Source organism: Squalius cephalus (genome assembly GCF_949319135.1).
Source record: "Squalius cephalus genome assembly, chromosome: 4".
Lineage (NCBI taxonomy): Eukaryota > Metazoa > Chordata > Actinopteri > Cypriniformes > Leuciscidae > Squalius > Squalius cephalus.
The window spans coordinates 11,117,485-11,136,896 of NC_137125.1; the positions used below are offsets into that span (position 1 = coordinate 11,117,485).

The following is a 19,412-nucleotide window of genomic DNA, read 5'->3' on the forward strand; positions in this document are numbered from 1 at the left end:
ACTTTAAGGCTGAATCGGTGATCTTTGCTTATTCACCAAAATTCCTGAATATCGTGTCCATTGTGTGTTAGCTGCAAAATCGTAGCCATGTCAGCACTACCCACTACCTACCAGTGGTGGCCGCTGCTAGCTACTGCTAGCGCCTTGCAACAATAACAAATTAATTACTTCCCACGTCCAAATACATGAAAGGTGAACTAAGTAACTTTTTTACCTTAACTGAACAGCTTCGGAGTCATTGGAATGGTTATATGACTGTTTTCGGGTTGAATGGTGGTCGTCTCGCACCCCCCGAGCGCATATGAGCCGAAAAACCACCCTTGCAACTTTGGGGCGGCGGGCCGCTGGCCTCAGCGTCAGGAAGTATTGCGTGATATCAGGTCTCTCGATGTAACGAATTGCTTTATACATCTAAACATGTATATGCTAGCCTTCTGTGTATCATACATACCTCAGTGGACATGGCTCGGTGCGTTCGCCGGCTTCTTTGAAAACAATTGGACATGACCAGCGGGAGGAGATAGGAGGGGGGCGAGTCGCCGACGACTTTTGATAGAGGAGAGGAGGACACATCAGTCCTTTAGGATGGATCTGCCTGGATCTGAGGAGGAGTCTTACTCAGGCCAAGATTCTGATGAAACAGATCAAACCTGTAACCTTTGTGATAGTCTACGCAACTGGGCGTTAAATTTCGGAGTTTCCCTCTTGGCTCTTACAGCTCTTCTTGGCCTGCTGAGACTCCATCAAAAATGTGAAGGACTCTATTACTATATTGGCATCCTGTCCTCCATTAAGCAGAAGCTACGACAGGCATTTGAGTCAGTTGCAGATGGCTGCACACTAAAACTCCAAGTCAATATTGATGGATTGCCCTTATTCAAGAGTAGTGGGATTCAGGTGTGGCTAATTTTAGGATGTTTACTAAGTTTTCCAATTAAAGAACTTGTTGTGATTGCATTGTTCTGTGGACCACATAAACCAAAGCCAGCAGAAGTCTTTATGGAAGATTTTGTTTCTGAGTTGAAAGCGTTGGAGAGTGGTATTGACTTTGAGGGCAAAATAATTTTTTGTCAAGTTAGATTCTGTCATGTGTGATGCGTCTGCCCGGGCTTTTATAAAAAAAACATTAAGAGTCACAATGGATATTTTGGATATGATAAATGTGCCCAGAAAGGAGAGTATCTATCTGGCAGAATGACCTTTCCTTAGTCTCTTGCCCACTCAGGACAGATTAATCATTTGCCCAAAAACATAATGAAGAACATCACCAGGGCCCTAACCCTTTCCCGTAGGGAAGGTATCTTAGTTTCCAGGTGACTATATGCATTCTGTTTGTTTAGGTGTCGTTAGGAAGCTTCTGAACATTTGACTTAGATGAGCTCTCAGATTGTCTCGACAATAAATCAGCTTTCCCGTATGAGAACCACCTGCAGAAACTCAATAAACTTGGCAGAAAACCCCAACGCCCCCCTTGCCCAAATGCTACGTCGATTGTCTGAGCAAAATCAACAGAGTCAAATCATTGAGAGAACATTGGTCTCTTTGAAAAAGCCACATTTTGTTGGACCAGTTCCAAATGAGCTTGCCTCTAGAAAGGTTAAAGGGCAGTACAGACAAATAGTTTCTAACTAGTGGACTGACAATATTGTTGAGTGTCAAGATGGCATCCATTTAGTTTATAGAAGGTTGGGTAATATGGTGGTATTACAGCTGATAGTCTGTTCTTAGTTGTGGTTAGATTTTAGTTTCTTAACCCCCTGGGGTCGGCAATCACGCCGGCGTGATCTGCTAGCTTTTTTTCTTATCAGTGCAAAAGAGACTCAAAATTCGATTTTGATCTTGCTGTGCGTTCACACCGCCGGCGGCGAGAGCGTTAAAGTGGCCGGAAGCCATTCATTTTCAATGAGAGCCGGCGGCGAGCTCCGGCGAGGGCGGCGCGGCGCGTCTTGGACGGCGAGAAGAGTTGAAATCAAGTCAACTTTATGGTAATAAGCTATGACGCTGTTCGGCGGCAACCAATCGGAATGTAGAAGTCCTCCGCCTGAGAGGATACAAGAGAACGCAGTCCTGTAACCTTTAGTTCCGACCACATTAGTTCCTAAGCAAAATGGAGGAAAAATGAATTATTTCTGTTGCTGGTTTCCCGTTATTATACGACTTGTCCCTGTTTACATACAGGGACATTAATAAAAAGAATGGAACAAGGTGTCTGAAATTGTTGGTGTTTCTGGTGAGTTGCTGATGGGCATTAACGTTATATATTTTCTAGAAAAAAGCGGGAATTGCATGATAACTTTAGCGCCATGTCATGCAAAACAGTTGTTTATGCAAATCAGTCAGTAAAGTAAATTTTACGATTATTACAAGATCAGTTTTTGTCTCTACATAATTAAATGTGCAACTGTGATATGGCAATTTACTGATGCTGTACAATAGCCTACTTTAGCCTGCCAAATTTCATTAGATGTAATTATCAGCTGTTATAATCATAGTTATCTAATTTTGAAGTACAACATATTTCTTACATATTTAAAATGAAAGCAGTCTCTTCTGCCTTTTTTTTTATTAAAAATAATTCTGCAAGGAAAAAACAAAAGTGTACTATTCCTGTTCCCCTTGTGGTATTTATCTACAAATTGCTTAGCTGGAGAAAATAATGATAAATGTCATTACAGTCACATATTGAATAAATAAAAAATGTCATCAGTCACATATTTAATAAAGTTTCATATTGTTTTTCTACTAGCGGATGAGTGCAGGAAAAGATGGAAGTCCCTTAGAGCAGTGGTTCCCAAACCTGTCCTGGAGGACCACCAACACTGCACGTTTTCTTTTTCTCCCTAGTCAAACACACCTGATTCAACTCATCAGCTCATTATAACATGGATTAATGAGCTGATGAGTTGAATCAGGTGTGTTTGACTAGGGAGAAAAAGAAAACGTGCAGTGTTGGTGGTCCTCCAGGACAGGTTTGGGAACCACTGCCTTAGAGACACGTTCCGAAAGGAGAAGAGGAAGGAGGCAGAGAGGAATAGGAGTGGGGCAGGCGCAAGCAGTGTCCGGCCATGGCGCTACAGTGGGGTCATGGGCTTCCTCAACCCATTCCTAGAAGATAGGTTAACGTGCAGTAATACGTGCATTCCTACTTCCTGCTCAGCTACTGTTCGGATGCTCTTGCTTACTGCTCCGCGCTTTGCTCTATCGCTTTTACATTTTATCTCCTATATTTTATATTTTATTTCCTTTTATCACCTAATTTTAACTTCAGCAAACAGCACAGTGCTCAGACAACTATGGAAGCTTGTTTCCGCCACAAAATAAAAAAATAAAAAGATAATTGCGACTTTTTATCTCACAATTGCGAGTTTACATCTCGCAATTCTGACTTTATTTCTCAGAATTGCGAGATATAAAGTCAGAATTCTGAGATATAAAGTCAGAATTGCGTGAAATAAAGTCAGAATTCTGAGATATAAAGTCAGAATTGCGAGATATAAAGTCGCAATTGCGTGTTATAAAGTCAGAATTCTGACTTTTTTTCTCGCAATTGCGACTTTATATCACGCAATTCTGACTTTATATCTCAGAATTCTGACTTTATATCTCAGAATTCTGACTTTATATCACGCAATTGCGAGATATAAAGTCAGAATTGCATGATATAAAGTCGCAATTGCGTGTTATAAAGTCAGAATTGTGAGATATAAACTATTCTAAGGTAAAAAAAAAAAAAAGTCCGTCTTTTTTTTTTCCTTAGAATTGGACTTTATATCTCACAATTCTGAGAAAAGATGTCAGAATTGCGAGATATAAACTCGCAATTGCGTGATATAAAGTCAGAATTCTGAGATATAAAGTCAGAATTCTGAGATATAAAGTCAGAATTCTGAGATATAAAGTCAGAATTCTGAGATATAAAGTCAGAATTCTGAGATATAAAGTCAGAATTCTGAGATATAAAGTCAGAATTGCGTGATATAAAGTCGCAATTGCGAGAAAAAAAGTCAGAATTCTGACTTTATAACACGCAATTGCGACTTTATATCTCGCAATTCTGACTTTATATCTCAGAATTCTGACTTTATTTCACGCAATTCTGACTTTATATCTCAGAATTCTGACTTTATATCTCGCAATTCTGAGAAATAAAGTCAGAATTGCGAGATGTAAACTCGCAATTGTGAGATAAAAAGTCGCAATTATCTTTTTATTTTTTTATTTTGTGGCGGAAACAAGCTTCCATAGACAACAAAGTTTGGATTACTACAAAAACGCAGAATTCTTTTACCCGACCAGCTTACATTCCGGGAAAGGAAAACACAACTGCCTACATCCATACGGATAAGAGAGAAAATGCCTCTTCAGGTTCAAGAATCTACTTGCTGCACTAACTGCCACAGACCTTTACAAAGGATTGCAGTTCTCGAAACAAAGTTACTTACGGGACCACCAAACCAGACGGAGCACACAACAGAGCTTCGTCATGGACACCCTCAGCATACCGGTGAGTCCCATGAAACTAGTGCTCCTCGACAGGTAGAGAAACAAGCCGATCGACTTACTAATCGATGGCACAAACAGGGAGCTAGACCCAAAGGCACTCGAGACATCAGATTGTCACGAGCATCACATATTGCCACAGTAGCATCCTCTACCCCAGATACAGCTCTGACAAGGATTGCAAACATTGGTCTTCTTCCACCGCCTATACATCTTGAGAACAGATTTGAAATACTAATGAATGTAAATGAGGAATCCCCAAATGTGATGAATATGATCGAACACAGACTGAATGGGCCAGTAGCTAACACTGATGCTAACTGGCGCTCAAGGTCGAGCAGACAGCGGCACTCAGCTCAGAGCGCAGCCGAGCCCAGGACTCTGATAGTGGGGGACTCCATAATCAGAAACATTAGCGGCAGGGATACAACTACATGCTGCCTTTCACAAGCAACAACTTCTGATGTAAACAGGGAACTTCAGAACATTCTGATGAAACATAAGACTGCAAATCGACTCATCATACATGTGGGGAAGAATGATATTCATAAAGAGCAGTCAGAACTCCTTAAGAAGGATTTCAATGAACTTTTTGAAACACTTAAAAGACTGAAAGTTCAAACATTCATCAGTGGACCACTCCCAGCAAGAGGAACAAACAGGTTTTCACAGTTGCTTGGGCTAAATACATGGCTGCAAAAAACCTGCAATATAAAAGGAGTAAACTTCATTGACAATTTCAATCTTTTCTGGAGTCAGAGACAACTTTTTCATCGGGATGGCCATCACCCAAACAAACATGGTTCAAGAGTGTTAAAGGACAATTTCTACTTCTCCCTCAATCATCCTTCTGCAGTTTGTGCCAATCCACTCAATCTGAACAGCACACACACACATGGACACAGTATGAATGACCACGGGACTTCACTTCAGCAGCAAAATGGACATGCGGTTGACATATCACACAAGGACAATGATAACACCACTCCGCCACAACAACCTCTGCTCACGGACACAATCTCAGCTGAGCCCTGCCCACAGAGAGACATATCAGAACTGCTTGAAGATTCAGCACCCAAGGACGACTTCCTGGAAAACAGCCAGGGAAACCAGGACAGCATATCACAACCTCCTATAACACCAGAGCAACAGCCCCTTTCACCAGACACGCTATCCCTCTCCCCAGCATCGCCACTACTGTGTTTCTCACAGAAAATGGAAGAACTGGTGTATGCTGGAACCAGACTATCCCACTCTTTTGCTGCAAGCCCCCAGATACCAACCAAAAAACGACAGGCACCATTACCACCCGCACCAAAGCCTGCGGGCCCAGCTCGCCCTCCCCCTCCTGTGAGAGCTCTTCGGCCTCTGCCACAACACCAGGGCCCACACCCTCCTCCATCTGCTCGAGGTGAACCAAAAACAACTGATACCAGCTCTCAGTGATGTGTTTTGGGTCCCCGCTCTGATAACAGTAACTTTCTCAAATGTTTACAGAACAAGCGGGAACCCAGTGTGCCTGTATCTTTCTCTATTGCTGTTCTATTTCAAGATAGAAAGTCTAAGGCCTTCAATAGCCGTGCAGCAAACCTAACTAATCTGGTGCCTATTACACGTCAAAGTAAGATTGATGTGGGGACAAAAAGTAAGACTGTTAAGTTAGCACTTTTAAACATTCGTTCACTTAAAAATAAATCACTTCTAGTCAACGATTTAATAACCACAAACAACCTGGATTTTATGCTTCTAAATGAAATCTGGCTAGAAGACAGCTGCAGTGCAACAGTCCTCAATGAAGCAGCCCCTCCGAACTTTACTTTTATGAGTGTCTGCAGAGCTGTTAAGAGAGGTGGGGGTCTAGCTGCTCTTTTTAAAGATATCTATCAATGTAAGCAAATATCATTTGGGAATTACCCTTCTTTCGAATATCTGGGTATTGTGTTGAAAGGTGCTCCACGCATTTTACTTATCATTATTTACAGGCCTCCAAAATACTCTCCAGCCTTTGCTGAGGACTTTACAGAACTGTTATCAGCAATTACCTCAGAGTTTGACTGTTTTGCCATTGCAGGAGATTTTAACATTCACATAGATAATGCAGAAAACAATATGGCAAAAGAAATCAAAACTGTTTTAAAAACTTTTGATCTGACTCAGCATGTACATGGACCCACACACAATCGTGGACACACTCTAGATTTACTTATCAGTAAGGGTCTAAACATTTCATTGATTGTTATTAAGGATGTAGCACTGTCTGATCATTTCTGTATTTTCTTTGATATATTGATCTCTCCTGCCACTGAAGCTAGATCTGTGTCTGTCAGGAAGAGATGCTTAAATGAGAACACCAGTGTACTATTTATGAAGGCTATATCCTTAACACCAAGCATATCTGCAGACTCTGTTGATTTTCTCCTTGATTCCTCCATCGGTGGAACTTTCCAAACTGCCTTGGTTCCATCGATGGCAAACATGTTAAACTCAAAAGTTAAAGGTATAATTGATGATATTGCTCCTGTTAAAGTCAGGAAGAAGAGTGGCAGACAAAAAGCACCTTGGAGAATCTCAACAGCAGTGCAAAATATGAAAAGACAATGCAGAAAAGCAGAGCGCATGTGGCGGAAGACTAAACTTGTAGTCCATTATAACATCTACAAAGACAGCATCCATGCTTTCAATATGGAACTAGGCAAAGCTAGACAGACTTTCTTCTCAAATATTATAAACAGCAATTTAAACAACACACACACTCTTTTTGCTACTGTAGAGAGACTGACAAACCCTCCAAGCCAGATTCCCAGTGAAATGCTCTCAGAGAACAAGTGCAGTGAGTTTGCTTCTTTCTTCTCTGAGAAAATCAGTAATATCAGAAAGGTGATCAGCACATCCTTGAGTTGCACTGAGGTCAGACAGATCAAATCACCTGAGAAAGTAGTTACTATGTCTGATTTCAAAGAAATTGATGGCAAAATTTTGGAAGAAACAGTACAGCACCTTAAAACATCAACATGCGCTCTTGACACACTTCCCACATCATTTTTCAAAAGTGTGTTAAACAGTTTAGAAGCAGATCTCCTAGAAGTGGTAAATGTCTCACTTCGCTCTGGGAGTTTTCCATACTCCCTGAAAACTGCAGTTGTCAAGCCCCTCCTGAAAAAGAGCAATCTGGATAAGACCATATTAAGCAACTATAGACCGATCTCAAATCTTCCTTTTATAGGCAAGATCATTGAAAAAGTTGTCTTCAATCAGCTGAACAAATTCTTAAGCTCGAATGGATACTTTGACAATTTTCAATCTGGTTTCCGACCGCACCACAGCACAGAGACAGCGCTCATAAAGATAATAAATGATATTCGCTTAAATACTGATTCAGGCAAATTATCAGTGCTAGTACTACTCGACCTCAGTGCTGCATTTGACACTGTCGATCACAACATACTTCTTGACAGGCTGGAAAACTGGGTGGGGCTTTCTGGGATAGTCCTAAAATGGTTCAGGTCATACTTAGATGGGAGAGGTTATTATGTGAGTATAGGAGATCATAAGTCTGAGTGGACATCCATGACATGCGGAGTAGGGGTGTGCATTGGCACTGCCCTCACGATTCGATTCGATTACGATTCACCAGGTAACGATTCGATTCAGTTCGATTCTACGATGCATTGCGATGCATCAAAATTCTACTGCACACAACAAGGCAAAATTTTCATCAGTCATGATGAGGCAATACAAGCAGTCAGATATTGAACAACAGATTTTATTGGCTGCTATGTGTATTATCACTCTCCTGTATCTTTGACATAAATGTCATTAAATAAAATAAAATTGAATGGTACAGGGTATTGGATATGGCATTTTCAAACCTGAAAAAGAAAGCATAAATTACTGCTTTCAGTGCTTTCAGTGCTTTGAATGAGAAATGTTTCTCTTCTCTCTGCTTGAGAACCATTTGAAATTAAATTTCAACTTTATTGTCCAACTCAAGGCCAGAAAATAAACAGTGTAGGGGTGTAACGGTTCACAAAATTCATGGTTCGGTTCAATACGATACACTTGTGTCACGGTTCGGTATGTTTTCGATACAGCAAAAAGAAAGAAATGCCAGAGAAGTTTCCTTGATTTTTTTTTTTTTATTCTTTTTTTATTAGAACTAACATCATAACGTATGACATTTTTTTTCTTTGAGCAATGATGGAGCTATAATTGACTCTTCTTAGGAGCATATAAAACAAAACAGCTCCTTGGAAAAAATTAAATGTAATATTTTGTGCTTATAAACAAATGTTTATTTTAGTTCAGATTAACATTTGAGGGCGGCAATGTTATTCATAATGTCGAAATAAATCCGACATAACGTTACTTGAAGGCATTATAGCCCACTATTCCTGCCAAACTTCCAAAGTTGCAGTAAGTGTTACTACTACAGTAAATCCATGGTGAATGTTGCTGATCTGTGGACACTAGTTCATTCATGTCACAATGTTTCTTCCTGGTTTCCACGTCAGCGCTGTTTGATCCGTTAATAACAGAGAAATGTGAATGTTTCTCACTGGATCTCGCAGCGATGTTATTACTTTAGTGGCGAGTTCAAATGCTTTCTTTACTGGATCTCTTAGCGCTGTGTAGTATAAGATCGGCTCGCGCTGCGTTGGTCCAAACTGATAAACAGTCCGTCACGAGTAGCTCAGTTTCGTTCCGCTTACATTGCGTTTGCCATTTGATGTTGTGGTCGCGCCAGCGTCTACATTATGAGCGCGCTCACGACGCGCTTACATTTGAAATAACCGTTCGGTTTGAAAATGCGTGCCTTGTACCGAACGGTTTAATACGAATACGCGTACCGTTACACCCCTAAAACAGTGACATAATCGATTATGGCACTTTGCCGCATCGATGCTGAATCGTGCATGCCCCGCATTGCGATGCATCGCCGAATCGATTATTGTTGACACCACTAATGCGGAGTACCTCAAGGCTCAATTCTTGCACCACTCCTGTTCAACCTGTATATGCTCCCAATGAGCCAAATAATGAGAAAGAACCAAATTGCTTACCACAGCTATGCAGACGACACACAGCTCTACTTAGCCCTATCGCCTAACGATTACAGCCCCATTGACTCCCTGTGCCAATGCATTGACGAAGTCAACAGTTGGATGTGTCAAAACTTTCTTCAGTTAAACAAAGACAAAACTGAAGTCATTGCGTTTGGAAACAAAGATGAAGTTCTCAAGGTGAACGCATACCTTCACTCTAGGGGTCAAACAACTAAAAATCAAGTCAGGAATCTCGGTGTGTCCCTAGAGTCAGACCTTAGTTTCAGTAGTCCTGTCAAAGCAATAACTAAATCAGCATACTATCATCTGAAAAATATTGCAAGAATTAGATGCTTTGTCTCCAGACAAGACTTAGAGAAACTTGTGCATGCTTTCATCACCAGCAGGGTGGATTATTGTAATGGACTCCTCACTGGCCTTCCCAAAAAGACCATAAGACATTTGCAGCTCATACAGAACGCTGCCGCCAGGATTCTGAGCAGAACCAGAAAATATGAACACATCACACCAGTCCTCAGGTCTTTACACTGGCTCCCAGTTAAATTTAGGATTGATTTTAAAGTATTATTACTGGTATATAAATCATTCAATGGCCTAGGACCTCAATACATTGCAGATATGCTCACTGAATATAAACCCAACAGATCACTCAGATCACTAGGATCATATCAGCTAGAAATACCAAGGGTTCACTCTAAGCATGGCGAGTCCGCTTTTAGCTATTATGCCAGCCGCAGCTGGAACCAGCTTTCAGAGGAGATCAGACGTGCTCCTACAATAGTCACTTTCAAATCCAGACTCAAAACACATCTGTTTAGCTATGCATTTACTGAATGAGCACTGTGCCAATATTCGTCCGACTGTTTGTACTGTATTTTATTTTATTTTTCTAAACTGTTTTAATTATTCTTATTTCTTTTATTATTTTAATTTCTTCTATGTAAAGCACTTTGAATTGCCATTGTGTATGAAATGTGCTATATAAATAAACTTGCCTTGCCTTGCCTAATATGGTAGGGGGGGTTGGGGAAGACCTGACCCCAGAGGAAAGAGAATATGCCATGGCCGGGCACAGTCAGGTAGAGGAGATGCGCACACGCAGTCATCAGTGTGAGTCCAGCCTTCAGGGACAGCCAGATGAAAGCCAGAGCCAGTCCAGCCTTCTTGGACAGGCAGGTGGAAGCCAGAGCCAGGCAGGTATAAGCCAGGGACAGGCAGGTGGAAGCCAGGCAGGTGGAAGCCAGGGCCAGCCCAGCCTTCAGCCCTCCTCATTGAGGAGAAAGAGACCACACCACAGCTCCAACTTTGATGAGCGCATGCTAACAGCTTTGGAAGCTGTTAGTAGAAGAGCTACAACCAATGAGGACAGTGACAGCCTTTTTTTTCAAAGCCTCGTGGAAGACTTCAGGTCGCTGTCTGTGAGGACCAGACAGGACCTGAAGTTTAAAATACACAGGCTTGTGTATGAGGCTAGATGTCTGGAGACTGAAGTTGAAGAACACTGGGGTGAGAGTAACGGGGGGCAGCTGACAAGTCTGTGAGGGGTGATTGTAAGCTTATTTCCCTCGCAGTCTTGTCAGCTGCACCTTGTGCTTTCTCCCTTTGTTCTAACGTGTTCTGTAAGTATTAGTTCAAAAGTACAAAACTGTTCTGTATGAAAGTATTAGTTCTTGTAAAGTACAAAACAGTTCTGTACGAAAGTATTGTATGAAAGTATTAGTTCTATGTTTAAAACCTTGTTATTCATTTGTATCTCATTTTTTTACGTTATTAGTAAAAAAGGCAATAAAATATTGTCAACATTTCTGGTTATGTGTGTTTTATATTATTAAACAAAGTAAAGAGGCCGCACTATGCATATAAAACGTTTATTTTGCACAAACGCGTTTCGGCGTGTGCCTTCTTCAGTGTGCAATCAGGAAAGCTTGTGACCAATCTTAAATACCCACACCCATTGTCATTGACACACCCATCATCGTCATCATCATCAAATAATAATATTAAAGTGATACCGGGACCAATGGTGTCACTATATACTGCAATATAATACTCATAATACATAAAGAATTTTAACACATTCAATACACATGTGGTATTAACCTGCATTTATAGGAAGCAGCTTAGTGTCAGATCTTCATTCATCCCGTGCGGGATGCAAGTGTTCAAATTAAAAATATGCCAAGCCTCTCGCTGCAAGAGGAGGTTCTCACGGTCTCCACCTCTTGGAGGCCGATTGACCAGCTCCAAGCCCATAAATTTGAGCATGTTGGCATTATGTCCCACAGAATTAAAATGTCTTGCAACTGATGATTTATCGTCATTCTTTCTGATGGCACATTTGTGTTCGAAAATTCGGGTTTTCAATTGTCGCTTTGTTTTGCCCACATAGAATAAACCACAAGGACACGTTAGTAGATACACAATAAAAGTTGATAGACATGTGATTCTGCCCTTTATTTTATACACCCTGCCTGTTTTTGGATGTGTGAAGGTATTTTCTGTGATCATAAAATTACAAGCAGCACAATTAAAACATTTGAAATTCCCGTATGGTATTCTAAAGGGAAAAGGCGAGTGAGTTGGCGCAGGAAGGTGCGAGCGCACTAGCTGATCTCTGAGATTGGGTGCACGTTTATAGCAGCTGCGCGGCGGATCTTGGAACGTGTCGCCCAAGTTCGGGTCACTGCTTAGAATGTGCCAATGGCGATGCACAATATTCTTTAAGCTATTTGAAATCTGACCATAAGTGGATACACATGTCACTGCAGTGTTAGCGTTATTCTGATCGGTCCGTTTGGTCAACAGATCAGTACGTTGGATGCTGCGTGCGCGTTTGTGCAAAATAAACGTTTTATATGCATAGTGCGGCCTCTTTACTTTGTTTCATATGTGTTATATAAGGCCAGCACTCTGAAAATCTAAAAAAACATAGAGTGAAGCCTGCTCCCAACCCTATCACTTGTTTTATATTATTACAAATCTTTCATGCTCTACCATATATTGAAAATGTGTAGGGAACCCAGGTGAGATTAAAAGTACACTTCCATAAGTGTTTTTAGAGCAGTCTTGCTCAGTCTATTAATATGAACTAAAATTTTGTTTTTAAAATATGGAGAAACCATGTTTATGAACCGAGATGTGTTTTTAAAATATCGAAACACCATGAATATGAACTAAAATGTGTTTTTAAAAAATCGAGACACCATGAATACGAACTTAAATTTGTTTTTAATTGGTGGCTCTTAAAAGAGCCGTTTAAAGGCATGGCTTTATGCCACAGGTTGCCAGGGGACAGCTCCCTCTGTGGAGAAATAGGTCATGAATTTCTCTCGGACACGGATGGACTCCCTTGTGGCATTATTGCTGCCCACTCGGCTGACCTCCTGTAGGCCAGCAGCTTCTCTGTCTCCAGCTGATGGTATGGGCGTCCTGGTGATGCTGGTGGACCTCCTCAGGAAGTTGTGCAGGACACATGTAGCCTTCACACAGGCGTCCACGTTGGCAGGGCTGATCGCAATAACTTGCCTGTACATCCGCCACTGGGCTGTGAGAATGCCAAAGGTATTCTCAACAATCAGCCTTGCCCGTGACAGCCTGTAGTTGAATACCCTTTGTCTGCCGGAGAGATTGTGTCCTGGGAAAGGCCGCATGAGGTCCTGGCGGAGTGGAAAGGCCTCATCAGCCACAAAAACATGTGGCTGTGGTCCCAAATGCTCTGCACCTGGCAGCAGAGCATCTTGTGGCAGGCCAAGGGTCCCATCTCGCAGTGCCTGGCCAAAGGTGGAGTTAGCCAGCACACCACCATCGCTTGTCCTCCCGTAGCTGCCAACATCCACTACCCGGAAGCAGTACTGTGCGTCCACCACTGCCAGGAGGACAACAGAGTAGGTCCCCTTATAATTAAAAAACAAAGAGCCTGAGTTGTCAGGGGCCCTGATAACAACATGTTTGCCATCGATGGAACCAAGGCAGTTTGGAAAGTTCCACCGATGGAGGAAGTCATTGGCGATGCTTTGCCAGTCCTCAGTGGTGGGGACTGGCATGACCTCCTGCACCAAGGCATCCCATATTGCCCTTGCGACCTCTCCAACAATACCTGCCACGGTGCTCACTCCCACATGATAGCTAAAAGCTATGGTGCGGTAGGAGTCTCCAGTGGCCAAGAATCTGAAATAATAACAATAATAATAATTACTTAAGAAAAATGATCAAACAAACAAAAAAAATCTGTGGTGAAAAGAAGCTAAATACATTTACTTTATATTTTAATTAATGCATGAGTAATAATTATATAATAGTATAATAGTCACAGTTCACTTTTCCTGATTATTCTTGTTTGTATAATGTACAAAAATATATACTTGTTTGTAGAAATGTTTAGACCGGATTATACTTTTATAAATTTTTAACGCAGGACTTTAACGTGTATCTGAGTATTTTTTTTTTTTTTTCTGTTATTTTTATTACCATTTTCCAACAGTTTTATACAAATCACTTACATATATACAATTTGTATATGTATAAATGTAAACAGAAAACAAAACAAAACGTAAAAAAAAAAAAAAAAAACACCTGCACACACATGAAGTATTAAGTAAAACTATATCAAATCAGGCATTAGGGGGGCCGTCCAATTTTACTTATTGTAATAATTAATAAAAGGTTGCCAAATTGAGTAAAATTTTTGTTCTTTCTTCCTTAAAGAATATTTAATTTTTGCCAATTGTAAATATTGCATTACGTCTCTAAGAAGGTTTTGGTGAGTAGGAGGAATTTTATTTTTCCAGTTTAGTAAAATTAGACGTCTGGCTAGCAACATCACAAAACACAATACATTAATTTGTGAGCTGTTCAAATGTATATCTGTAGGTACAACACCAAATAGTGACATTACTGGATCTGCTGGGAGTCTAACATTAAAAATTGCTGACAAAGTCTCAATTATTTTAGACCAATAGAGGGTGATGTGGGGACAGTCCCAAAATGTATGTGACAATGAACCAGGGGCATAGCCACAACGTTCACAAGAGGCGTCCACTCCCGGAAACATCCTGGATAGTCTTTGTTTGGAAAGGTGTAATCGGTGCAGGATTTTAAACTGCAGCAGACCGTGTCTGATACAAACTGAAGAGGAGTGGACCCGCTCTTGAGCTTCGATCCATTGGTCGTCTGTGATGTTTATTCCCAAGTCTTCACACCAAGCATCCTTTATATGATCAAGTGTAGTTGTACTATCTAGCTGTGAAAGGTTATTATATATTCTAGAAATAGAACCTTTTTTAAGTGGGTTGTTCAATAATACATTGTTTATAGGACATACTTCAGGCTGATTGGGAAAAGAGGGAAATGTTGCTTTAGTAAAGTTGCACATTTGCAAGTATTTAAAAAAGTCTTTGTTATCAATATTAAATTTATGTATTAATTGTTCAAATGTTGGAAATATTTTATCAATGAAGAGGTCTTTAATTGTGTGCACTCCTTTAAGGTCCCATTGTTGAAATGTTTGACCTGAAAACAGCTTATGTGCTTGATTACCAATTATTGGTGTAAGGACTGAACATTGATTCCAATGAAAATGTCTTCTAATCTGAGACCAAATTTTTAGTGAGTGGGACACAACAGGATTCTGAGCCTTAAATTTAGAAAGATCAGAGGTGTAATGTATTAATGATTTCAATGTATTAGGAGAAAAAGCTTGATTTTCCATCTGTTCCCAATCAGGTTTGTGAGATCCATTCCAAAATGACATACATCGAATATTACAGGACCAATAATAGAGCCGGAAGCTGGGCAATCCCATTCCTCCTATGGGTTTGGGTCTTTGTAAAAAGGATTTTTTAATTCTTGGTATCTTTTTATTCCAAATAAAGGACACAATTAAAGAATCTATTTTGGTAAAAAATTTCTTATTAATCAAAATTGGAACACACTGAAATAAAAATAAATATTTCGGTAAAACATTCATTCTTATAATATTAATTCGGCCAGCGAGAGAGATCGGGAGATTAGACCACCTCTCGATCTGTTGCTCCGTTTGTTTATATAGGTTTACAAAGTTTTTGCTGAAGAGGCCAGATATTTCCTGTATGATATTTATTCCGAGATATTTAAAACAGTCTGAAACAGCAAAGGGAAAAGGGGAGAGTGTATGTACTTGATCTTTTGCCCTAGAGCTGATCGGAAACAATATGCTTTTTGACAGGTTAATTTTATATCCTGATACTTTACCGAAGTCCGCTAGCATGGTCATAATTTTTGGTAGAGACAGAGATGGATCTGAAATATATAGAAGCAGATCGTCTGCATATAAGGACACCTTATGCTCCTTATCTCCTCTTACAATCCCCTTATAATCCCCCGTAGAGCGCAGCAAAATAGCAAGAGGTTCTATGACCAGCGCGAACAACAAGGGAGATAAAGGGCAGCCTTGTCGTGTTGAACGGTGAAGAGGAAAAGAGCAAGAATCCATATTATTTGTGTGAACACATGCTTTAGGCTGAGCATAAAGTAGTAAAATTAAAGAAATGTAGTAGGGGCCAAATCCAAACCTCGACAGGGCCGAGAAGAGAAAATCCCACTCGACCCTGTCGAAGGCCTTCTCGGCATCTAGTGAGACCATTATTTCGGACACCTCTTTATTTGGATTTTGAGTGTAGATAATGTTGAACAGTCGCCTGATGTTAAAAAACAACTGCCTGTCTTTAACAAATCCAGTTTGGTCTGGTGACACAACGGTCGGAAGGACCTTTTCCAAACGTATGGCTAAGATCTTTGCCAAAATTTTATTATCCACATTCAAAAGGCTTATGGGTCTATATGAACCTGGTTCTAGAGGGTCTTTGCCAGATTTATGGATTAAAGAGATGCATGCATCGTATAACGTTGGAGGTAGAGAACCTGTAGTCAATGCTTCATTATAGACACTCAAAAGAAGTGTTGAAATTTGATCTATAAAAGCCTTGTAGAATTCAACACTGTAACCATCAGGTCCAGGGCACTTAGAAATAAAACAAGCTATACAGTGTATGCAAAACTCTAAGTTTGAAATAGGTTATTCTAATAATTTTTTGTTTTCTAAATTTATAGTAGGTATCTGAAGTTTATCAAAAAATTGTTCTATTAAGTTTGAATCATTTTTGGATTCTGAAGAGTACAATTTAGAATAAAAATTCTTGAATGTGTCATTTATTATTTTAGGATCGGTTGTTGTCTGACCGGAATCTGTCCGTATCTCTGTTATTAACCTTGACGCTGCTTCTTCTTTAATTTGCTGGGCTAATAATTGACCTGTTTTTTCCCCATATTCATAATTTTTGTGTCTTAATTGTGTCAAGAATTTAGTCGTTTCTGCAGTGTATAATAATTTGAGTTCGGTCTGCAATGACTGCTTTCTTTTATAAAGTTCTGGTGTGGGGGAGTTAGCATAAACTCTGTCAATTTCCTTAAGTTCTTGGGTCAATTTCAACTCCTTGTCCCTTCGCTGCTTATTTTTCAAGCTATTCAGGCAAATAATCTGGCCCCTCATGTATGCTTTAAATGTTTCCCACAAGGTGGATCTTTTAATCTCTGGATCATCATTTGTATGCAAAAATATATCAATTTGTTTTTGCAGTTCTTCTATTACTTTATCATCCAAGAAAAGAGCATTATTAAACCGCCATTTTTTGGTTGTCAGATCATGTCCCATCTCTATGTGGAATGATACTGGACTATGATCAGATAACACAATTGCTTCGTAGTCACAGTATTTGATGTTTGTTAAATATGCATAATCAATTAAAAAGAAATCTATTCTAGAAAACGAATGATGAACCGGAGAGAAATAAGAATATTTCCTTGTGTTGGGAGATAAAACTCTAAATGGATCAAATAATTTATAGGTATTCATGAGTGCATGAATGGCTTTAGCAGACTTTGACATGTTGGATGGTTTTTGTGATGACCTATCAATTATTGGGTCTAACACCAAATTAAAATCCCCTCCAATAATCAATTTATGAGAATCCATATTAGGTAATGCTGTAAAGAAAGAGGTAATAAAAGCCTCATCATCAATATTGGGGGCATATACACTAGCTAGAGTAACTGGTTTATTGTACAATTTTCCTGTTACAATAATATATCGTCCTCGAGGATCAGATATTATTTTTTATGCTAAGAAGGGAATTGTCTTTCTAATAATTATAGCTGCGCCTCTGTTTTTTACTGGGAATTTAGAATGAAATATCTGTCCAATCCATTTAGTTCGTAACCGTTTATGATCCTGATCTCTCAAGTGTGTTTCTTGTAAAAACCCGATATCCATCTCTAATTTTTTAAGGTGGTGGGTCAATACATTTCCTCGTTTAATAGGTCCATTGAGTCCTTTACAATTCCAGGAAATAATTTTGACCAAGTTTTTGTGACTAAATGAGTCTAAAATATAGTTTTTAGCCATAACTGTTTAGTTGGAAAAATAAAAAAAATTAGACTGCTCAGTTTTGTTTTTTTGGACGGTCTCCAATAAAAATCAAAGATATATTCAATTGTAGTGCAGGTAAAAACACAGAATAAACCAAAGTCCCTAAATACAACAAACCCTGCTCCCTCCCTGAACTCCCCTGAACTAGCTGCTCCGTCAGAACTACAGAGGAAGCGCATATTCCCAAAAGAAAAGTTATTTATACACGCAGAGAGGTGTGTGAACATTTGACTTACCACTAAGCTCCTAAAAAAAGAAAGATAATTAAACCAAATTCGTTTTCCAGACCTTCTTAACCATATTTTGGCCAGTACCTATGTCTAATGTAACCTAGAGTTCCCCATAAATAAATAAAAATAACCGTAATTATATTCTATAGTAAAGAGATGTAAGAACAAATACATAAAAATAAAATAAATAAATGGTACAAGGATTCACATTCTTTGGGTACCTGGTTGAGAGTCCGTTACTCAGTTTGTGTAGGCCATAGCATTACCACACACAAGTGTTCAAATTAGTGTTCTTACGTTCAATGCTCATGATGATTTATTGCTGTCAATAAAGCAAATATTTCTTTGCCAAGGCCTTCTATTTCTGTTTTAAGAAATATTCGCATGGTGTCTCCGTACGAGTTGAATTCTGATCTCAGTTCGGCACGCAGACTGCCTAGTAAGATTGGGCCTTCTTCTGCGGGGAGAGCTATTTGATTCCGGACTTTTTGGTTTTTGTTGTACTCGTCAATGTAGCTTTCGGATTTTGTGTCTGAAGTTTAGGCTCAGCTCATTAAGTGTTAATGTGACCACGCCCACAGAGAGCGCACGCTATTCAAACGCAAATGATCTGAAGCGATCCATGCAAACGTGTCAACGCCCACATCAGCTGGATAAAACATATCTGTTTTATCAGACTCATGCACTTTGTCTCGTCTTGCTTCGCTGTGAGGAATAATCCTAAGGAATAATTTAGTTTCACATCGAGGAGCAACGAATCCAGCTATTCAGAGGACTGTAGTAAGTTTTTTATTCTTAAGTGCTTTGTTCTAATCGCGATATGCAATAGTGTCGGTAAACTGCAAAAGGACTGTATAAATATGAATCGCGTGTCTGTGTGTGAATGAATGAACGGCACTAATGTTTACTACAGCTGTACACGACAGTGCACACTTGCACCTACATTAGTAAACATGTTATTTTTACATGAACACATCTACTAGTTTAGCTTTTACCAAACTATATTGCTATACTGAAATGAGTAAAAATTTACTGAAATATGTTGAAATAAAATGTCTTTGTATAAGCAACATATTAAACTGCAAATTAACATTTATATGCAAATATATCATAAAAACGATATGTTACAGATGAAATATGAATGTTTAGACAAGATTT

General features: G+C 39.6%; 2 protein-coding genes across 2 annotated transcripts in view; one reads left to right on the forward strand and one right to left on the reverse strand.

Moving 5' to 3' along the window:
- Positions 1-19,412, forward strand: part of LOC307157620 (uncharacterized protein) — a gene marked incomplete at its 3' end in the record, with an annotated part of 91,365 nt that overhangs the window by 17,212 nt on the left and 54,741 nt on the right. The window lies entirely within an intron of this gene.
- LOC307157619 (uncharacterized protein) lies at positions 12,833-16,182 on the reverse strand (the record flags this gene model as incomplete). Its single annotated transcript, XM_079869546.1, has 2 exons — positions 12,833-13,730; positions 16,112-16,182. 2 exons carry the CDS (start codon positions 16,180-16,182, stop codon positions 12,833-12,835), a joined length of 969 nt encoding a protein of 322 aa, XP_079725672.1.